We start from the raw sequence: 17,540 nt of genomic DNA on the forward strand, positions 1-17,540 counted from the left end.
TCCATAGTGCTGAATTGCTACACTCATTTATCTGTTTATCATTATGACCACATAAGACTCTTTAGGCCACAGGTGTCGAACTCCAGGCCTCGAGGGCCGGTGTCCTGCAGGTTTTAGATGTGTCCTTGATCCAACACAGCTGATTTAAATGGCTAAATTACCTCCTCAACATGTCTTGAAGTTCTCCAGAGGCCTGGTAATGAACTAATCATTTGATTCAGGTGTGTTGACCCAGGGTGAGATCTAAAACCTGCAGGACACCGGCCCTCGAGGCCTGGAGTTCGACACCCCAGCTTTAGGCGTACCTTGCTATTAATGGGTTGGGCACCCTTTTGCCTTCAAACCTGTCTCAATTCTTAATGACATAGATTCATCCAGGTGCTGGAAAAATTCTGAGAGATTTTGGTCCATATTGACATGACAGCATCACACAGTTGCTGCAGATTTGTCTGCAGACGCCACAGTGCAAATCTCCTGTTCCCTCACATCACAAAGGTGATACCTGGATCGAGATCTGGTGACCGTGAATTCCATTTGGGTTTTCCAATCTTCTGTTGCCCAATTTTGGTGTGAATTGTAACGTCAGTTTATTCTAAGCTTATTGGAGTGGCACTCAGTGTGGTCCTCTGCTGCTGTACCCCATCAAGGTTCAATGTGTTGTGCATTCAGAGATCCTCGTCTGCATATCTTGGTTGTAGTGAGTTGTTACTTGAGTTACTGTTGGCTTCCTATCAGCTCAAAGCACTCTTGGAATTCTACCCTGACCACTGGCATCAACGAGGCATTTTCACCCAGGGAGCTATTGTTTACTGGATATTTTTCATTTTTTTTGACCATTCTCTGTAAACCCAAAGAAATGTAGATGAAGAGAGTATGGGTAAATATCAACAGATCAACCTGCTTGGCACCAACAACCACGCCACAGTCAAAGTAAGCTAAATACTTTTTCTTTACCATTTAAAGCTTGGTTTGAACTTCTGCAGATATTTTTGAGGTTAAATAACCCAATTAGATGTTTGCGTTAATGTGCAGTTGAACAGGTGTACCTAACAAAGTGGGTGGTGAGTATATGTTAACCTAGAGTAAATGTAAACAGTCGCAAATGTGTGGTAACATGCTTTTTACTATGATTGAGCTCTGGTGGCGGCTTGGGGGTTTGTGCATGCTCACATCAGTTGGTTCTCCTCGTTGTAGGCCAGAACTTGAGTGACATCCCAGTCTCCAGATGTGATAGACTGCAGTGTGTCTGTACTAATGTTGGGCTGTGGGTGTAGAGAAGCAAAAACAGCAAAAATATGATAGCTATCCTCCAATGCCACCGACATTTTCTGTATGTGACAGGAACAGGACAAATATTTCACTACAGTCACTGCAAGAAACACCAGATGTACCACCTTGGCAATTTACAGGTGACAGAAACTACTGGAAATAATCATCTAGGAGGAATTATGTATACAAAATGTCTTTTAAAAATTTTTCATTAATAAGGGCCAGACTTTTTGAAAGTTTGATATGAAATATTCATCAGTTCCAAGTTAAGTTCAAGTTAGTGATGCAAATACTTGGCATACAAATATTCTCTCACCTGGGAGATGGACATGGAGATGTGAAAGAATTTGCCCCTGCCTCCTTGAGGGATGGCCCGTGTGAAGAACAGCTTCAGGCCATCTTTGGAAAAAAGCGGCTTCTCATTCTGAATACACAGAGAGGGTTGATCTAAGTGTTTTCACTTAACAAGACATAAAATAAAGACTGCTAGAGACAACTAAATACGCAGGCTGCTTAATGCAGTAATTATACAAAGGCATTCCCGTGTTATAATTTAAAAAGACAGCATACACAGCTTGGAACAAAGCAAGAAATGCCAGGCAACAAAGCAAGTAAACAGTGGCTATAATTTAATGACTGCTACAAAAGAAAGGATAAGTACCTCAGTGCCTTAATACTCTAAATCCACCTTACACACACGTGTGTATTATCATTCTCACCTGCCTGTGAAGCCACCCTTCACTTTCATCTTCGTGTTTCTGTAGAAACAGATAAACAGATTTCAGTTGGGATAAAGAAACAGCCTTTCATACATGCGGCACATGCACCATGCACACTGTGCTCACCTTAGTGCAGACTCCTGTTGTAGCCTCACACAGTGTGAGGATTGAGATGTTCTGTGCTCTGTTCAGCCAATTAATGGCTAGTTTGGTGGTGGTGGCCCATTTCACCATGGTCACATAGTACTCACTGGCAAACAGAAAGCATATTTAGCATTTATTATTGTTGGTATCAGCTGCAATATGGGTAAAAATAAGATGATGGAAAAAGTGAGAAAATGGTTGCATCTGAATACAGAGAAATCAAGCAGCGTATAAAGAGGTGGAAAAAATAGGCTGTAAATATGAAGAGACTAAATAGAGGCATTAAACTTAATGGAACTACACACAACACCCTATTAAGGAAAAATGCATCACTGGGGACAGAAAATTCCCCAGTCTGTGCAGCATATCATATAATAAAAAATACCCACTATGCCTCTGTAATATACTGTATTCAAAAATATTTTATTATCCAAAAATACATATTGCTTTGCATCACCTATGATAACACACGCATATAGAACTAATATTTAGGACTTTTCTGTTGATCTACAGATTTGTGATCCTGGACATTAAAATTTTTTTCATCTTCATTTTTCATTGTTGTACAGGAAAGGGATAAAATCTCCATATTTGGACACTGGATGGGTCGGCAGGGAAGCTGCACACATCAGTTACAAGTCCCTGATAAGAGGTATCTTTAACCTTGTTTTATTTTAAATTTTAAGTTATTGTTCTTACTGATTTACATAATATACATAATTAATGATTAATTAAAAAAAATATTTAGGATGAGGCATTTAGTTAGCTTTAGAACAGTAGACTAAGATTTGGGTTAACATATGCAGGCTGACATTTAAAAGGTCCGTTTCCTTGATTGTTATAGTGACTCTGCAGATAAAATATACTTCCCATTCAAACATATTAGTGTAAGAATTGTGCTGACTTGAGACATGCGACAAGAATGTGGTAGCATATATTTGTTATGCAGAAAACTGTGTAAATATACAAATGTGACAAAAAAACACACTGTAAAAAAAGAATAAATATAAATTAAAAAGTCACTTTTTTGCAATCTACATTATTTAATAAATGAAAATATATCAGTCATGTCACTAAGGTAAGTACACCTATACATTTGGTTAAATAAAGCCTCATTGGGGAGTGACGTGTCTTTTTAAAGCCTTTGATAGGTCTAGGATTTTGCTTCTCAAGTGTGTGGTGTCTAAAGAGTTTTCTAACTCATTTAGGAGAAAATAGAAAAGGATGTAGATACTATATCTGGCAAGGGTTTGAAGAAAGATCTCCAAATTATTTAAAATATATTGCACTTTAATGAAAATCATACAGTTACAGCACAATTATAATTGTCCAATTACTTTTGAGTCTCTGAACTGCGGACTCTAAATACTCTAAATCCTACAAAAGTTATAAACCCTCTTTAACTGAAGCTTAAAGTCTGTCCTGCAATCACATCTTGACTGTTTGTACAGATATGCCAAAAAAAGCCAATGATTTTTCCATCGGTTTTATGTGACTGCAAATCTGAGCCAAATCTACGAAGTGTAAAATGTTCATCGGTTGACTGAGCACAGAGGTAGACTGTTTGATAGTTTTGGATGACTCACCCTATCCTGGGATCATCTGGCCTCCTCATTTCAATGGTGTGCAGAGGGCCGTTAAGGTTCACGACATAAAGAGTGATGACTGGATTTTCCTCTCCAGCCTGATCAGAATGAAAACAAAGTGAGTAATTGAGCATAATGTCCCATAAAAAACAAAGCAAAACATAAAAACACTTTGCTTAAACCATTCAATTTCTATAATTTAAACTATCCGCATCAGTACAGATGTTTAAAGAAGCAAAAAGTATACCTTAGGGTAATGGTACTCTTTCCCTATTGGGTAGGGTGAGCCTGTAAACATTGGCAGCTCCATCCTGGGCACCAAGGTGTCATTGATGGTGGCGTATGCTAACCTGGCACCATCTGGAGACCACCAGTGGGCAATATGGGACTGGAAAATCTCCTCTGGAAGAGCAAATAGAAAATGACCATCAATCATAATCATAGTGAATAACACAATCCAACAGCAAAGACAAAAGTGAATTACATAGCTGCAGGCCAACAGCATCACATGGTTGTTACTTGTTGGGATTATAATGGAGCAGGTGTTCTGGGGAAAAACTGCATTTTGAATTTTATAAATGCTCTTTATGATTACTAGCATCATTTGTATTGTTTTGCCTCTTTTTTCTTTCTCCCACTGATCAGCATATGGGACTTAGCCCTGACTTGTCAAAAGAAAAAGAAAGTCAAGCATAAACAGTATGATAACTCCGTCCTTAAAGTAGAAAATCCCTCAACTATTCAGGTGAAAGAGGAAGTTTTTCTTGAATCCTCCACATGCCAAAGTGCCCTTGGCCAGGACACTGAGCCACAATTGGTGGGTGAGTGTTTGTATGAATAGGGGAAGGAGAAGCAGTGAAGATTATTTTAAAAATACTACTGTTGACTTTTTCCCTAATTTGGTCAAACAGATAAAAAATTCAAAGATACTCTCTTTGTCCTCTCAGTAACATACTATACATACAACTATACTTTGTCCCTGAGCTGCTAAATTTGGAATCTCCCACTCACTCACTCTCTCTTAAACCTACATGTGAAACCACTTGCTACCCAAAAGTTTGAAGTCATAAATCACAACAGCATTTAATCTCAGTACACAGCATGCTGACCAAAATAGAACTCAGCTACATTTCCTTGAAATAAACCTAACAGCACTTTCTCACCAGGTACCACAGCACAGATAACTTTCTGGGTCATTACTACATGTCTGTGTGTACCATTTTCAGCAAGAGGCCCCTCTGTGTGCAAGCGTGTCCACGTAAAATAACATGGCGATCACAGACACTCCTGTTTTACATATACAGAGAGAATAACAGGGAAACGAGAGCAGTCTAGGCCCTTCATCTCCTTTGCAACACAAAGACAGACACACACACACACAATTGCGTCTGTCAACACAGAGTGTCTCATTAGGAAATTATGCAAATAAAAGCTCACTGAGGGAACTTTTTGGCAGCATAAAGCATAGCCTTGACAATCCTACTTCATTACTAAGTCTGTGGCGACAATGCAGACGGTATCAAAAACACTCCGACTCATTGTTACAGCCTGCCACTAGCTACATTTATATCAACTTTTGCAATTAAAATTTCATTAATGCTGTTTATCTGTGGGACTGGGTGCTGGCTTTGGGGAATTAACAACATCAACTACCAATTAGCATTTTCATTAACCACGCATCGCTTGGTGGAATTACTTGATATGCAGCATCATTTGTCAAACACCTTCGGTACAGACGCCTATGTACATTGTTCTCTTACGCAGTTCTGCAAAAGTAGTTGTGCTTGTAACTTTCTACTGATGGACACTGTTTCATGTGTTTCACTGTTTCAGACTATGGTTTGCCTTATTTTATCATATGTCATACAGTATCTATCTATCTATCTATCTATCTATCTATCTATATATATCTATTGCAAGCATATGGAGAAGTAATTTTGTCTTAAATTAGCTAAAATGAGCATTTGAAGTGCTCTAAACATTCTATTTCAGGCAGTTGTTTCTACGCTTGGATCTGTATGAAGTTAAAGAGTGGGGATATCCATAATATGGAAATCTCAGTTACTGTCAAAACAGAAGGCCCACCCACCTGCTGTTCAAAACTATTGTTTGCCAAACGCAACCAATCAAAGAACCCTGCCATACAGAGAGAGGGAAGGGAATATAGCTGCACCAAGGGTCGGTATAAATTATATAAGAATTATTGTGAATTGTGCATCATGCAAAGCTACACTTGTTGAGAGTTGTTGTTGTTGTTGGAAATGAAAATATGAGTTGGAAATGAGCTGAATGGGTTCCTTTAAAGAACCTGAAACAATATACATCCCTGTGGAAGTAACATTAGAAGGAAAAGGGCTAATGGAAGCTTTTAGTCCTATTAGTCTTTGGTCTCTCAGTCTCCCTTGTGTGCCCACTTGCACCCTGCTGGCAGTGCTCAGTGGGGAATGATTGGATCTCATTGTCTGATGCTGAACAGAGCAGCACAGCACAACAAAGCATGGATTGCATTTGTAAATGATGAAAAATAAAATAAAATATAAAAATGATTTCCCGCATGGCCAATTCTACCGCTGCGTGCCAACTTCACCGGCGGCAGCTTAAAAGGCTTTCCGCGCGGAGTGGAACCGCCGAGCTGTCAGATCCACTCGGCTGGGGACGCCCAGTCACCTTGGCCAGTCAAGGAGAAAGCAGTTACGTCTCTGGAAGTGTCCTGATAGGTGTGTGATTACAAAAGAATGTGCAGGGACAAAAGGGAGAGAAACCAAGAGAAGAGGCTGTGAGCGAACCACTTTTAATGAGCCAGCTCTCATTTTCTCTCTTAAGTAATGAGATCACATCTCCTGTCTTTTTACAGCCCACCTCATTGTAACGATTACGAAGGTGAGCTGTCGGAGGCTCATCTCCTTTGTCCATGTTCTCCATCCTGGTGTGCAGACTACATTATACACTGAGTAAAAGACATTATTAATGCATGAGATGCCATAAGTCAAGTGGCCATTGGGAAATAATGAGTGCAAGGTGACAGATTCAGCAAAGCTGAGCTAACAAGAAAAAAAGATCAGACATCCAAGGTTGCAAATAGTTGTTTTAAAAAAAAACATTAACAGGATACAAAAAAATATATAAAAATGCTGCAAATATTCCGTAAACTGTGGCACAATCACACCACGAATCCTTCTGAGTATTTAGAAAAAAAATGACCACATGCATCCAACAGAGGGCAGCAGAGATACATGCTAAACACAAGGTGAAGAAGCAATGCAGCACAGAAGGAAAGCCTGCCTTTGTCTTTAGTGTCTGGTGCATACTTCTAGGTCACTGCTCCTCTGTTTTGGAGTCCAGCTATTTTTCTCTTTGAGATGAGTTGGGTTTTTGACATTTGTACCAATACGAGCTAAAACATTTGAATTAACCCCCCAGTCACCTCTGCCAAAACAAACAAACAAACAAAAAACTACACAGTTCAAATATTACACGTCCAATTAAGTGAATTTTAACCACAGAGCACAGAATTGAATACAACTACATATACCTGGCATGGTCAAGTCCTGCTAGCCCTTCATTCTGGCTTGCCGACAACCAAACTGGTTCGATGGCATGACAATCTAGTCTTCCAGCCAAAGCGCCACAAAAATATGCCAATAAAGGTGCTGATACTATAAATACAGCACAACTATCAGTGTGCAGATTGAGGATGTGTTGCAAGCGATAATTAAGCATTAGCAGAGAAGCACATGACAGAAGAAGTGAGATTTTGCAGAGCATCTACAAAGCCTGCAAATAATCTGTTTGTAGTTCTGGCTTAGGAAACCGAAGGATGAACACTGTATTACAGGGCATTGGTTTTGCAGGTTTATATTCAGAAAGAAGATTTTAAAAAGGTACAAGAGGATTTAGCCACTTTACATCTACAGATCTTGCAACAGTTCACTTCCTGTAATTTCAGTTCAGTTATATTTATCTAGCATCAACTGGCAACACAAGTCAGAGCAGGACACTTTACATGATAAGGTAAAGAGTTTCCTCTAACCAAGAACTTGATAAGTAGCTTCAACATAAGCCCAGCATTTTGCACATTAACAAAAAGATGCGATGTGAACATGTTACAGTGTTTAAAAATAGAGGGATGACTACAGAAAACAGCATTTGTGGGTTTACAAGGTTAAACTGACCCATGTTTTTATTCTTTCCTCAAACACGCTTTGTAAAGTTGGCATTTAGTTTTTCTAGTTATATGGTGCAAGCCAATTTACTTTGAAATATAGACCTCAAACCTCATAAGGATAGTGACTTTTTTCAGAAAGTTGAACAGTGTCCAGTCCAGACATAACATTATGGCTTCTGCTGCCTATAGCAGACACTTACTGAACTGGAGTCTGCAAAACATAAGGTCCAGCAATTTTGAGCTTAAACCTCTTCAATTTTTTAACTTCTTTGGTCTCTTACGAGTACCACTTTAATGTTACACTCCCCACAAAATGTAGGAGAAGGTAAAGAAAAAGAAAAAATACCACACCTCAAACGTCCTAGTCAGCGAGAACAAAATACAATCTGTCTCACATCAAAAGAGAAATACGTGCTTTGGAACAGAGCCTTTGTCAGGGCACTAGAAGTAAATACAGTCAGTTCAGTGTTATACACAGGGGCAGCTTGAAGTTGGACCTAAACGTAAAAATGTTTCACTGAATCAACAGAAAACACTAAACTTCATATACTAGTACCTCTGAGCACCAACAAGAAGATGCACTCATGAATGACCAAAACTAATTATTAGTTTTTATTAGCTTCACTGTCAGTATTTGTTATTTTGATGACTGTAAAATGTCTGGTATTTGTCCCAGGTTTACCATAGAGATTACAATGGAAACCACAATTAGACTCCACTGTTCTGGACTTCAGGTTCATGTCTAACCACAGTGATTGCACATTTTCAGTCAGTGTTAGGCTACCCCTTGTCACATCTCAAGGTGTAGACAGGGTGAGGAGGGTGTCTGCTATGAGAACCTCAGAATAGGATCCTTACTTTTTGCGGATGATGTGGTTATGTTGGCTTCATCAGAGCGTGACCTTCACTATGCACTGAACTGGTTTCCAGCCAAGTGTGAAATGGCTGGGATAAAAGTGAGCACCTTCTAACCTGAGGGTATGGTTTTCTGTCAGAAAACAGGGGGAATGCTTCCTCTGGATTGGGGGAGAGAGGCTTCAAGCAAGGTAATTCAAGTGTCTAATTCAAGTGATAGTTGTGCGAGCTGGGGCAGTACTGCTGATGCTGATGGGGCACTAGAAGTACTGCAGGTGTTGTACCAGACTGTTGTAGTGAAAAGAGAGCAAAGCTGAAAATTGAAGCTTTAAATTTACCAGTCCGTCTACTGTGTCCCAACCATCACCCTCTGCATGGTCATGAAATATGAGTGATGACCGAAAGAGTAAGGTCACGGATACAAGCAACTAAAGGGTGTCTCAGCCTTAGAAATAGGACGAGGATCTCAGACTTTTGGAGGGATCTTGGAGTAGACGTGCTGTTCCTGTATGTCGAAACAAGCCAGTTGAGGTGGTTTGGACATCTGGCTAGGTGGCCTCCTGAGTGGCTTCTTTTGGAGGTCTTCTGGGCATGCCCAACTGGGAGGAGGTGAGGTACACCCAAATATATATCTCATCTGGATTGGGGATGCCTTGGAATTCCCCAGGAGGAACAGAAAAGTGTGGATGGGAAGAAGGACATCTGTAATATCCTGCTTAGCCTGCTGCCACCATGACCCAACTTGGGATAAGTGGAAGACAATGGATGGTTGGACTGATGGATGTTCGATTTCAGGTAACTCTACACTATTGAAATTCACTTAGAAATGTGTTAAAAATGATCTGAATTAAAACAGTTCTCTACTACCACAATTGGTAAAACTGAGAAGTAGAAGGTCCAATTACAAGTTGTCAGTCTAGTCCTAAACACTTCAGATGTTTCTGAAGTGACAAAAGAATTGCCAGTTGTGTTTACTGGCAACTCCAAATCACTACAAAGATCAAATTAAAAAAGAAATTACACAATCACTGTTTCTCTTGTGCCAAGAAGGCTGGACAATACAGACCTTATTTTGTCTGATAATCTTCAAACAGCACGACTCACATCCACTGAGAAAGTTCTACAAAACTATTTCTCCCGTCTGTTTCAGACTGTACTCTCAACAAACTAAAGCCCATATTTTCACTCCCTTTATTAATCTTTCTCTTTCCAGTGCACAAGTGTTGATTATGTGGTTACTCTATCTCCTGCAGAGTCTGACACAAACAGACTGATAAACAGAAACAACCCCTACAAACAAGCCTCTCGATGCAAACATTCATCTAGCCAAATATCTAAGGGGCAAACACAAGTAAAATCAAAGCAACAGCGGGTTTTTATCTGGGCACACCAGAGCCTAATAAACAGCCATTTCCTTGGGCTGTGTCACACTGCAGGATGTGTCAGTATCAGTACAGCCTCAATAATCAGACAGCCAACAGATGACAGAACACATGACTATTACACACAGCCCAATGGCGCTCTTGGCTGCATTTCCTCTTTTTTAATTTTGCTTTTCTTCTTTTCTCCCTTCTCTCTCCATTTCTGCTGTCTGCACATTACTAGCACACACACACACACACACACACACATTTACGGATTAAGACAACATTGCAAGCAAGAGGATATTCAAGCCCTGGGAGATTATTTGCCAACCTTTTCACCCGTTAGCATCAAATCTGCTGCACAGCGACAGGCACAGCTTAAGACCTCATTTCTCCTCAGCAGCAGTGTGACCCTCAGTTTGACCTTGGCTGGAGGATGGCCTGAGTCATTAGCATGGAAAGTCTTCTGCCTTGCAGTCTTGCTGATGAATGTAAACATTACACAAGCTGGCGAGGCTTCTAAGCTTGCGAGGCTTCTAAGCTTGCCTGCAAATGCTTGCATCATATCTGGGCTAATGCCAAATCTATTTACAGGCTTACAAATACAAGTTTTTCAAAAGAGATTTATTATTAATGGGAATGAAAAGGACTTTTAGTGCATTCTCAAAGGAAGATAAATAAAAAAATAAAACCTGGCATAATGAGGCCATCAAAATCAGCTGGTTCCAAGACATTTTGGCATAGATTTACATCCAATATGAACTTAATAAAAGCCTCATTCCATATCCATTGCCATTATTGCCCAGTTTTCACTCCCTCCACTCTTCTGGCTTCAGGCTTTCTACCAGACTTTGCAAATTGGCTGCAGATATTTGGTTTCACTTGGCCATGTGAGCGCTGGTGAGTTCCAACACCAATGTTGGGTGTTAGGGTCTGGCTTACAGACGCAAAGATGGTAGATGGGGTTGAAGTGGTGACTTGAGGACCTGGCTCTATGACATGGGCCAAGGGTCACGCTGAAACAAGAAAGAGATTTAGCCAAACTGTTGCCACAAAGCTTGAGGCACAGTTTTGTTCAAAATGATACCGCATAAAATACAGCAGTAAAGAAGAGTTATTATCCTTTTCATTATTTTATATTAACCCCTGTATATACTGTTAGAATCGTGGAGGCTCATATTAAACAAATGCTTCAATTTCAGGCTACTCTGAATGCCAGAGTTTTGGGGGGTTTTTTGTATGATGTCAGGGGTATCTTTATACAATCATAGTCATTACCAGCACAACCCTATCCACCTTCTCTGGGGAAAAGAGTGAACTGAAAGAAAATTAACTAATAGCTTAGTTGCACTAGCCTAAAAATAAGAGGGAAATTCCCTGCCACTACGAAAAAAAATGAGAAAATCAGGAGCTGCTGAGGGACTGCATTACAGATTAAAAGTCATTGCAACAATTACGCGTGCAACCCCTTCAACCTGTGGGCAAGCACAGTCAAGTTGACTGCACAGGTTGTCTGATGGCAAACAATCACGTTCTGGCTTGGACTGACTGCAACTGCACTCTGACAAGTTTTCAAATAACTCCTTTCTAATTTATAAAGGCAGAAAGACAGCCAACATGTTGCAATCAATCTGCGCCAGTCTGCTCCCATGTGCGCTACTCATCTGTGATACATCTCTTTGAAATAGAGGACACCTGGTCGTATTCTGGTGTATAACTGTAAACTGATGAGTGCCTATGTCAGTTTACAGTTAAATCACTGTCCTTCAGCAAATACATCACTAATTGTGGAGGAATTTCTGTTTCAAATCAATGAGGCTCTGGCGAGATTATGAATGTAATGTGAATTTCTGTTTAACATGGATATTTGTGTATGTAGACTGCAAGAGCTTCATGATTGCCAATTTATGACAAACAGCAGCCAACCTGACCTCATTCAAGTGCAGACTCTGTCTTGTCTTTTTATTGCTGTTTTGATGCACAAAAAGTCACTTTGAAGACAGAAACTGACTGTGAGTGGTCACGCACCTGATCCAACAAAATCATTCTTGGTCATAATAATGGTCTCTAGCCAATGTTTTCCAACCATAAAAAAACACAACAAGCCTGTTTTGTTGTCTTTGAAAAATCCCTCCATTATTGAATAAACATAATTCTGATGACAGGCTTTCAAATGTGTTGTGTTGAGATAATAAAATAGCCCATTTTTTTCTCAAACTAAAACACTTTACCACATCACACTGTGCACTCAAAGCACACAAAACCAATTGTATAGTCCTATGATTCACTTTTATCTCAACATTATGAAGCAGATTCTATCTTTTATCTCTGAGTGAAAGATTTATCTGGTCAATAAATGAGGAGTGTAAATTATCAGGCCTTCAGCAACCCATAAATATGGGGTCAGACACTGCAATATCACTCTGATTAATGTTTAAATGGCTCAGAATGGATATTGCTCTTGAAGAATGGACTTGCTTTCAAATATCAGCTTGGTTAATGCGGAGATAAGAGGGCTGTGGGTGGACAACATTAAATAAAAACAGATGAAGTGTGCAGGAAAGGCAGCCAACGGGCTCTAATCCTGATGCACCGGTGACCTCAGATAACCTCTCTGCCACAGCATCTAAACCCTGACATCTCCTTGGTGGCAGCCTCACACTTTCAAACATATATGTGATGTTTAGCGTTACTCCAAGATTAACAGCTTGTTGTGTATCACTGGCTGTCTCCATTTCTGCTATCTCTGTATCTGTGAGTCTGCTGCTCCCCATCTCCCTCCTGCTCCGTTATTAAAACACCGTTCCACTGGAGCAGAGTGTTCACCCAGCGCAGCAGATATAAATTCATTAGTTGAATGCTAACACAGTCCCTGTCACGGTTTATACTGTGAGGCGTACAGGTGAGCTTTGATCGGTGGTGTTGACGCTCGGAGAGCACTTTGACATCTATATCTTAATGCACAACACACACACAGCCGCCGAGTTAATGCACATCAACTGATGTAGAACATTCATTCGTTTTCAGGGCTGTGTAAAGCAGAAGCAAATTGACAGGATATCCATTTTTTAATTTACCTGCAGGAAATCAAGCGCTACATGCAAAAAATACTAATGTGGCTACAGACACTTGGGAGTCATGCTGTCTCATGTCATTACTTCTAAATACCTGAGCTGCTGCAGAGTGTTCAAATTAGAAAAATGTAATACAAGGAGAATACACAGGACGAAAGAGGTTTACTACATGTTTTCCCTAATTGTTATCAGAACTAACACACTTATTTTCTTTCATGGAAAGAGTTAGATGAGAAAATGCATGTCAATCTTATGTCTGTATGGTAAACGTAAGACTACAGCCTGTAATGGGTAGCTTAGCTTACGAAAGTAGAGAGGAGAGAGAACCATTAAACATAATGCCTTGTTACATACATACGGTCACATCAAAACTTTATCAGTCTTCTTCACAATATTGCTTCAGTTCTTTGAAGTTTGTAAGCATTTTTTTATGCACAGCTATCTTGCGGTCAAACCACCACATTTTAATCTGGCCAAAGTCTGGACTTTAATTCTGCCATTTCCTTTTTAAGCTAGTCTGCTGTAAATTAGCTGTTGTGCTTGGGATCATTGTCTGATTGCAAGACCCAAATTTGGATAAGCTTCATCTCTCGGATAGATTCCCTCACATTTAACTCTAATCACACTGATATGGAGGGGAATTTGTGGTCAATTCAATGACTGCAAGGTGCCCAGGTCCTGTGGCTGCAAAACAAACCCAAATCATCATCCTGAAAATTGGTATAAAATGTTTGTGCCAATATGCTGCGTTTGTTTTTTTGTTAAATGACACATACATCTCCATTTTGCTCGTCTGTCCAAAGGACATTGTTCTAAAAGTCTTGTGGTTTTTTCAGAAGCAACCTGACAAACCTAAGCTGTGTTGTCATGTTCTTTTTTCTTTAGAGAGACACTTTCTTCTGGCAAACCTTCCAAACACTTAGCACTTGGGTTTCCTGCAGTTTCTCTGAGCATTGCATAGTCCAAATTTGCTAATTTGCTAGGACATCTATGCTTGGAAAGATTGTGTTAACACACTCCTGAATGCTCACAGTTGCTGAGGATCAAGTACATATATGCTCATAATTCCTATGGAGGCAATAAGAGTCTACTTCTCCTCAACTACTATGCTACCATTGTATGTATAGTATTTGAGCAGCAAGAAAATCTTTTGCCTTACCCTCATATAACCAATCACTGAGCCCATTGAAGATGACACCTTCTTTGCCAGTAGATACCAGACGAATAGAACGGCTCTCCACCTTAGACCGATAGTAGATGTTGTTTTCAAAAATGAAGATCTGGAAGAGTTAGAAATAAAAGAGAAACAGTCAAAAATTTGAATGAAAAAATTGACAAAACATCTAGAGAAGTACATGTCCTCAAGATCCTTGAGCTCAGATATTGATGTGTCAATGAAACTGACACCAGCTTTCCTAAAAATGTAAATGTCCTAAAAGTGAATGAGGTCTTACCTTACGATTTTTATCAATAACAACACAAAACAGAAAATCTGAGGACTGTGTTGTATTTAAACTGAAGAATAAGATCAACCGTACATCAACCGTAGGGTCAGAAACACACTCTTTTCACACACAAGACATCACTGCACACATTTGCAAAAGCACCTTTTGATTAGAGAGAAACCAGCATCCCCAAAAGTAAAAAGACAAGAAAATAAGTCTTTTCAATTTCTGATAAGACAGCAAACCTTGGGACCAGATTTTGACTTTGACGCTCTCCTCCACAGGCCTGCGGGGCTTTCAAGATAACTGAAGGTCAACTCTTTCATTACAGAGAATAATAGATCATCAGCACCCACAGCGAATGTGGTAAGGCGGGGCTGCTCTTGGGGCTGGAATTTTAAAATGTTACATCCTTAATGCCATGCTGAAATCAATCTCAGGCTATTACAGAAAAGGGCTCGCTCGGTATCTCAAGGATTTGGAATCTCTTGGCCTCAAGCAGGTATCATGGTATCAGCTTGTGAATGATTCTCCAACAAATATTCCCTCTGAGCTGTATGAATGATGAAACCATTCAGGGAGCTAGAGATTGCTGCTTGCTGATTAAATACTTCTTACAACAGTGCAAAAAGGGTCAAATACTACACAGGAAAATCTCCTGTAGAAATCTAAGACAGCTGTGTTTAAACAACATGACAGTAAAGCAAAAAAAAAAAAAAAAAAATGCTAGCTAAAAGTTTCTTAAGCAAACAGACCCTCTTTAAAAGTAATACAGTGTGTGTCACAATTACTTTCTCCTGAGGAGACGTAAGCCGTGGGCCCGTGTGTTTTGGTGTCACACTGGTACAGATGGAGTCCCTGTTTAGAAGCTAATCTAGGCCACAGCACAGAGAGAAGACCTGGCCCCGTTCTCTGAAGGAAGGTAAAATTCTACCATTGATGGCAGTCAGTGAGAGTATCTGGAACAGTCTCTGGATACTTTGGTCTGGTTGGACCAGTCACTCCAGCACAGAGTAGGGCAGGTTAGGTTTTAACAACATATTTAATCAAGTTAATCTAAGTGGTAATTAATGTTATCATACTAAATTTTCTAAACTAAAATGGGGCATGTTATTACATGTTATGCTTGTTTAACCCGAGTGTGAACGTGGTATTGGGAGCTTTTAATCATTCTGAGGCCAAGTGTATAATTGCATAGAGCTGGATGAGAAAAATGTTTAGGCCAGGTCAGGACAGTCAAATGGTCATGGGAAGCGTAGGTTCCAGGGTTTTGACTTTTCGCTCTTAGTAAGGATTTCCCTTGTAATTCTCCAAGGAGGCAGGAGGACTTTTAATACTTAATAAGCCTTGAATTATTTGTCACACACATTGTACTCCTGTATGTAGTGTGATTTCAATGAAAACTGTATTGCAGTTTCCCTTTCTCGGTCTCACTGTCATATGCAAACACAAAGTCTCTAATGGCTCAGTCACACTGCAGTAAAACCTCCCAACCTTCTTGTGGTTGCTCAGAATTTTTATTGGTGTTTTTTTGGTTTTGTTGCATTTACTTTAGCAACTGATTGCATACAGTTGTGGCAACAAGCCAGTCACAGACAGATTGAGCGTACAACACACTTCAACCTGGTCACGCACTCAGGTCTCCTGGTAGGAGGCAACCTGACTTTAGTCATTCTCTGATGAGAGAAGGTTTATGGAGTAGGGAACTTGACTCAACTGGCTAAATGAAGTTCTGGCTGGACTCAGGACGGAAGTATTTAACATGAATTTCCATTTAATTTGTGTAGATGGCAACAGATTTCCAATTGTTGCCAATTTATCATGGTTAATAACCCGATTATCACAAACAGTTTACATGCAATTGCCAACTTGACACCATTCAATATCAAATTGACTCTGTCTTATTACCATTTTATTACCATCTTAATGCACCAACGTTGCTTTGGAGACAGCAGCTGACTATGATTGCAGACCTGGTCCCTCATCTTTGATGCAGCCATTTCAAAGGCAACAACATCAGAAGTTCACTGCACTATGGTCACGATAAATATGTTCATGTCACCGTTGTCAACCAGTTTTCCCTAATGTGACTGTAGCGTATTGTCAAGGTCAAAGTCAAATGTGTTTATAAAGCACATTTAAAACCACAGAGTTGACCATAGTGCTGTATGATAAAAATATACAGCTCAGAGAAAATCAACATTAAAATGCAGAAATGCTGTGGACAGCATACATCAAAATAGGACAATATGAAATAAATACAAAACAAAATAAAATAAAACAAGAATGTCACACTGGAGCCAAATAGCAAGGAGAATGTATGAGTTTAAATCTGTGTGCAGATATGTAGATTATTCCATAGATCCGGTACTGTTGCTGCAAAGCTTGATCGCGTCTCTTTTTTAATTAGGTTTTAAGCTTGTGTAAGAGCAGCTGTTGACATGACCCCAGAGCTCTTACAGGTGTGTGACTGTGAAGGAGCTCAGACAGATAGAAAGGAGTTAATGTAACACACCCAAATCTGCTTGAATATTTGTGGACCACATGTTAAAGAGTATATAAGCAAACTCCTCGACCTGCTTTTGTTGCAGAGAAAACACAATGACCCTTATTTATCCACTTACACTGACTTTTTAGCCTAACAAATTGCTAAACATGTGTCTGGACAGCTGTGTTTTTGCACGGGCATGTATGTGAGCAGTTTCTATGGGAACGTAAAGGAGATTTAATCATGTGCATAAGGGATTTGGGAAAAGGATAACAGGTGGGCTGATTTACGTATATTAGAAGTGCAGATATCACAACACATGCCTTGGCTCGAAGTCTGTGTCGGCTTGTTTCAGTTGATGGACGTCTCTCGCAACCGCAACCTCCTTGACAAGAGGGCACCTGAACCTTCAGGGATACCAGCTGCTCAGT

The 17,540-nt window shown here is 39.9% G+C and overlaps 1 protein-coding gene across 6 annotated transcripts in view; it reads right to left on the reverse strand.

The window, feature by feature from the left end:
- Positions 1 to 17,540, reverse strand: part of dpp6a (dipeptidyl-peptidase 6a) — a 248,968-nt gene that overhangs the window by 14,898 nt on the left and 216,530 nt on the right. For all 6 annotated transcript variants that reach the window (XM_005449089.3, XM_005449090.4, XM_019362999.2 and 3 more), the window contains 7 exons: positions 14,336 to 14,456; positions 3,966 to 4,120; positions 3,719 to 3,816; positions 2,115 to 2,238; positions 1,989 to 2,027; positions 1,586 to 1,693; positions 1,171 to 1,262 (listed from right to left, as the gene is read on the reverse strand). In XM_005449089.3, coding sequence (XP_005449146.1) covers positions 1,171 to 1,262; positions 1,586 to 1,693; positions 1,989 to 2,027; positions 2,115 to 2,238; positions 3,719 to 3,816; positions 3,966 to 4,120; positions 14,336 to 14,456 — 737 coding nt within the window. The remainder of the gene's footprint in view (positions 1 to 1,170; positions 1,263 to 1,585; positions 1,694 to 1,988; positions 2,028 to 2,114; positions 2,239 to 3,718; positions 3,817 to 3,965; positions 4,121 to 14,335; positions 14,457 to 17,540) is intronic.

This window comes from Oreochromis niloticus, linkage group LG9 (genome assembly GCF_001858045.2).
Source record: "Oreochromis niloticus isolate F11D_XX linkage group LG9, O_niloticus_UMD_NMBU, whole genome shotgun sequence".
NCBI lineage: Eukaryota > Metazoa > Chordata > Actinopteri > Cichliformes > Cichlidae > Oreochromis > Oreochromis niloticus.